At 33.0% G+C, this 5,413-nt stretch overlaps 1 protein-coding gene across 2 annotated transcripts in view; it reads left to right on the top strand.

Annotated features, from left to right (window-relative positions):
• The window catches only part of LOC106461393 (protein transport protein Sec24A-like), a 57,142-nt gene that overhangs the window by 48,670 nt on the left and 3,059 nt on the right, over positions 1 to 5,413 (top strand). For both annotated transcript variants that reach the window (XM_022388338.1, XM_013921208.2), the window contains exons 20-22: positions 1,080 to 1,217; positions 2,320 to 2,520; positions 4,791 to 4,894. In XM_022388338.1, coding sequence (XP_022244046.1) covers positions 1,080 to 1,217; positions 2,320 to 2,520; positions 4,791 to 4,894 — 443 coding nt within the window. The remainder of the gene's footprint in view (positions 1 to 1,079; positions 1,218 to 2,319; positions 2,521 to 4,790; positions 4,895 to 5,413) is intronic.

Raw genomic sequence — 5,413 nt, 5'->3', positions numbered from 1 at the left:
CTTTGGACATTGCTAAAGTAGAATTGCTAAATATAACGATAATTAAACAAATAAAACACAAAATAATAATCATGAGGAGAAACTACAGCAAGAAAACACACAAGAAAAGGTAAAATCAGTAATATGAACATATTAAAAAATGTATAATTTAAATGACGACTGCATGTTGTTCAGTGTTGGAGAGTGCTGTTTGATGTGGAGGGTTTCTTTAATCAATAATTCCAGGTCAGTATTAGACTTGCAGAGGATAGAAAAATTTGATAGTATAGGTTGATGTCCTGTTTCTTCACTATGTTGGCGTATAGAGGAAACACAGGGGTTACTCAATTTTTTTTGCATTTTGATAAAAATTCCCATATGTTCATAGGCTCTGAATTTTAAATGGCATTTGGTTTTGCCAATATAGGAGGCCTTACAGTCTCCACATGTGTAAAGATAGACAAGCCAGGAACAATAAGGAATGGGGAGGAGATCTTTAGTAGGGAAAAATTTTTTTATGCTTGATGTGGATTTAAAAAGTAATCTGAAATCCACTTGAGGGTAGTAATGACCAAGTATGCGTTTAAGTTAATTTTTTACATTTAAGCTTTGTTTGCCAGTATGGGGAAGACACGAGTATATAGTAAGTTTGGGTACTCTTGGTATCTTAATTGGATTTGTGAGTTTCTTTGTTAGGAAGGTGTTGGTAATATCTTCTAATAAGTGTTGTGGGTATTTGTTTAATTATCATTGTATTTAGCAATTGTACTATAGCAATGTCCAAAGACTTGTGTAAATTCATTTTATTTTGCTTTAGATACTGAAGATGGAATCTGATAGAATTCCGAAATGTTTATCTATGTCCCCTTTTTGTTAATAAACAATGTTGTATATCATAAGTATCGAAAACATGGATATAGTTATGAGTGTTAACAACTAAAGTAACAATGTATTTGTTTTTGAAAAATAGCTTGAAAACTTGTTTTCTCAGAATAATATCTTCAACATTTTGAGCAGTTATAGTCGACAGTTGAGGTATTACATGTGACATAATATCTCATGTTTTTGTGATTCATTGGATAACTCTTACATTCTTATAGGTAGCATTCAGAGTAGGTGTTGAAACAAGGTTGGATGAAAGAGTCTTTGCAATGGAGCAGATGAAGTGTTTGCCATTAAGCTACTTGATGACACACATCTACCCTCGAATGTACCCTGTACATGCGTTGGATGATAATGTAAGATATTTCTAGTAAATTATGCTAACTTATACCTTGTAATGGGAAGACTGGAAACCTGTAAAGTTATAAGCATATAGGTACACATTAATTATTGTAAGTGTGAGAATAAAGAAAATCATTGAACTGGGAGTGTAAGATCCAGAGTTATTTCTGGCATTAAGTAGTTAGAGAGCAAACATTAAAAGGGAAGCAGTTAATTTTTTATTCTTCTATTTGTGCCCTTATAAGTTTCAGAACAGTGCATTATTTAATACTCATTTCATTTTCCACAGACTGCTTTGTGTAGTAGTGAAAGATTCAGATGATTATTCATGACATTCACCCTGAAATTTCAAATTTCATGGTGTTCCTTTGTTACACATTCAGTTAGTCAGTAACGGGGTTTAGTGAGAAATGTTGATATAATCACTTTTCAGTTGTGTTTAATATAAAATATAAGGAACTTATTCTTTGGAAGCAGTGCAAGGTAGAGTCAATTACTTACTGACGGCAGTGCAAGGTAGAGTCGATTACTTACTGACGGCAGTGCAAGGTAGAGTCGATTACTTACTGACGGCAGTGCAAGGTAGAGTCGATTACTTACTGACGGCAGTGCAAGGTAGAGTCGGTTACTTACTGACGGCAGTGCAAGGTAGAGTCGGTTACTTACTGACGGCAGTGCAAGGTAGAGTCGGTTACTTACTGACGGCAGTGCAAGGTAGAGTCGATTACTTACTGACGGCAGTGCAGTCGATTACTTACTGACGGCAGTGCAGTCGATTACTTACTGAAGGCAGTGCAGTCGATTACTTACTGACGGCAGTGCAGTCGATTACTTACTGACGGCAGTGCAGTCGATTACTTACTGACGGCAGTGCAGAGTCGATTACTTACTGACGGCAGTGCAGAGTCGATTACTTACTGACGGCAGTGCAGAGTCGATTACTTACTGACGGCAGTGCAGAGTCGATTACTCAAAGGAACCAGTGTATACATGTGAATGTTTTGAAATTGAAATGGACAGTTTATGTACCCTGATTTTGGAATATTTTTTAACCTTCACATACATCATTTTAGTTGTAAAAAGTAAGGGAACTTCATCTTTTCTGTTTGTTTATAGAATGCCATTTCTACTGATGATGGAGTAACAGTATCACAGCCTCCTGTTCTACAGCTGACAATTGAAAAACTAGATTATACAGGAGCATATCTTTTGGATGCAGTATCCTGTATGTATCTTTATATTGGACGAGGAATCAGTGGTCATTTTTGTTCTTCTGTTTTAGGAGTTTCAACATTTGCAGCCATTCAGGAAGGAATGGTAAGCTGAAAATATATTGTTTAACAAGAAGCAGTCTTTTCAATCAATACAATGTCATGTACAGAGGTTCTGAAAAATGTGTTTTCTAATTTGTGGCAACAGCTGAAATAGTAAAAACTGTGCATGCAAGCTTCCCACTCACTCCTATTCAGATGGTCTGTTCAGAGTACACAGTTGATTTGTTTCTTATATATTTTACATAAGCTAAAAAAACATCATTTTGTGAAAACGATGTTATCACTATCCGTTGAAATTAGCTTTTTAACAGACATCTGGTGTTCCTTTAAAAAAGCTTAAGTACAGTGTGAAACAGGAATTACCAGCCAGTAACAGATGAACATTAGATGAGTGTAACATAGATACTCAGTGCTTTGTACACTATACAAATGGAGACTTTAGGTAGCTAACCTCTATATTATGTATGAAGTGAAGGAGTAAGAAAAATTATCACAATGCATAATATTAAATTTTATTACATACATTCATAAGATAATTAATTTAAAGGACACAAAGGTTTATTTAAAGTGATGTTTGTGACGTATGTATTTTATTTGAAAAGATTGCTTTTCGACTTAGTGGGGGTTGTGTTGTCATCTAAGCATATATTTATCCATATAATTTAGTTGTACAAAAACCATAAATGCTCATTATATTCTCAAACAAATCTTCATGACAATCTCCAGCTGCAGCTTAACATTTTACATCTCGTACTAATGCGGTCAAATAGTCAATAGGTACAGTAAATCATCACAAACCATATCAGCTAGCTTCTAGCTATTTATATTATCATTACAATGTATCAAGTTAGCTACCATATCAAGTAATCCTTTGCCCATGGTTGAGCATAATAAAAGCCAGCAAACAAGATAAATAAAAAATTGGAAATTCAAAACCTTCAAATAGGGATCGTAAAAATAAAAAATAAAATAAGGAAACAAGGTTGATGATACCATAGACATTATTTACTCAAACTATAAATACCTATTTTGACTCCACCAAATGTAATTCTAGGTGATAGCATGGAGCCAAAATAGGGGGTTTGTAGTTTGAGTAAATAATGTCTACAGTATCTCCAGCCTTGTTTCCTTAATTTTTTCATGATCTCTATTTGTAGGTTTTTAAATTCCCAATTTTTTATTTATCTTGTACGTAAAAATTCCCAATTTTGTGTTCATGCGACCTCTCACATTATAACTAAAACTTTTTTCTTTTAATTGGTTTTGTGAAATATTTTTATAATAGTAAAAATTTAGTCCTTATGTGAGTAGGTTTTTGTTAGTTTAGAAATACTCAATTTGTGTATTTCATATAAATATATATAGACTTGTTTAAAAAAAACACCATTATTGACATATTTTACAATGTAGTTCTAAGGAGTGAGTAAGGAGAATGTATATGTGTATGTTCATATTTATATGTACACATATTATTGCAAGAGATGATGCCAAAAACTTTGTTCTGTAAAACACTTTAAAAGAAAAAGGATAAACCAAATTTAGACTGTTTGAAGGCTAGTTTCAGAGAAGCAATTAAAATAAAAGGTCATAAACAGTGAAGTGACCAACTTGTGTGAACAAAAAAGAAAGAAAAAAAAAAGAGAATAGTGGGGACCTAGGATTACATGTGTTTACTTGGGATTACTACTGATTGCATTATTGTTTAATAGCTGTGAGTGCAAAAGTGCATTTTAATTCAATCTTTATATGGAAGACTTTTTTTAATTTTGAAGTTTTAAGAAAAATTCAGCACAGTATTTAATTAAGATGTACTTAATTACTGTGGAGAATCGTGTTTCATAAATTCACTAGAATTATCAAAGAAAAGCAGTAATATTTAGTACATGCAGAAGAATTGTAAATGGACTATAAAAACAAGAGTTTTTCCAATTTAATGTTGAAGAGGACTTGGGATGGTTAGTCATCTTAAACCTCACTAACCGTCCTTGTAGATTTGTCAACTTTGTTTCTTTTCATAACACTTTTTATTCTCCTTTTGTTTAGTCTTTCATCATATTTTGTCGAAGTAGCATAGCTTGACAGTAAGTGACTTTTTTTTTTTAGGAAAATATCGGTAATTTTAGGAAGACTATAAGGGTGGAAGTGTTTCATTAAACCAACTTCAGAACAGTATATTGGATATTAAGTTATTCATACAATATTCTCATTTTATGTTTTTTATTTGCATTTAATTAATGTTTAAAGTAAAAGAGTTCACTGCTTTTATTTATTTTTGTTAGCTATTGCATCTTTGGAATTATTATTTTTTATTAGATTGGGTTGCCGGAGCTTGACACACCAGAGTCAGTTAGACTTAGATACTTTGTAGCTTGGCTTCTTTCTCAGCGACCATTCCATAGTCCACTATTAATACTGAGGTAATTATATTTGTTAGTTAAATGAAGAAAAATGATTTCTAAGGGTTACTCCTTGAAGAAAATGTTAGATATTCCTGTGATTATTTGTTTTTTAGAAAATAATTAGTCCTTATCTTGGATAATTGTATTGTGAGGTTGAAAATATTTTCTTGTATATGTATCTACACTGAGTGGTCACAAGTAAACAGACACCTAATTTTTCGTCATTTAACTGATTTAAGCTAACTAATTTGTGTTAACAGAGCACTATATAAATGAAAATGGTCCGCACACTAATTATTTAGTGATACAACATGTCTAGAACTCAAGGTTCTCTCGAATTGTCAGATTTTGTTAGAGGAAGGATAGTTGGTCAAGCAGATGGTGGAATAAGTCAATGACAAATTTCGCAGAATTTGGGAATCCTGCTTTCGACAGTCAACAGAATAATCGTGCAGTTCAGAAAACAACTGAGCAGCGTCCGGTTCAGCCTGGTCCATTGGAGAGGACAAAAAGGGCTGTCAAGAGGAGCATCGAAAT

The sequence above is a fragment of the Limulus polyphemus genome, unplaced genomic scaffold, assembly GCF_000517525.1.
Source record: "Limulus polyphemus unplaced genomic scaffold, Limulus_polyphemus-2.1.2 Scaffold950, whole genome shotgun sequence".
In the NCBI taxonomy this organism is placed as follows: Eukaryota; Metazoa; Arthropoda; class Merostomata; order Xiphosura; family Limulidae; genus Limulus; species Limulus polyphemus.
Note: the sequence above shows the minus strand (reverse complement) of the source record. Positions and strands in the feature narration are given on the sequence as shown.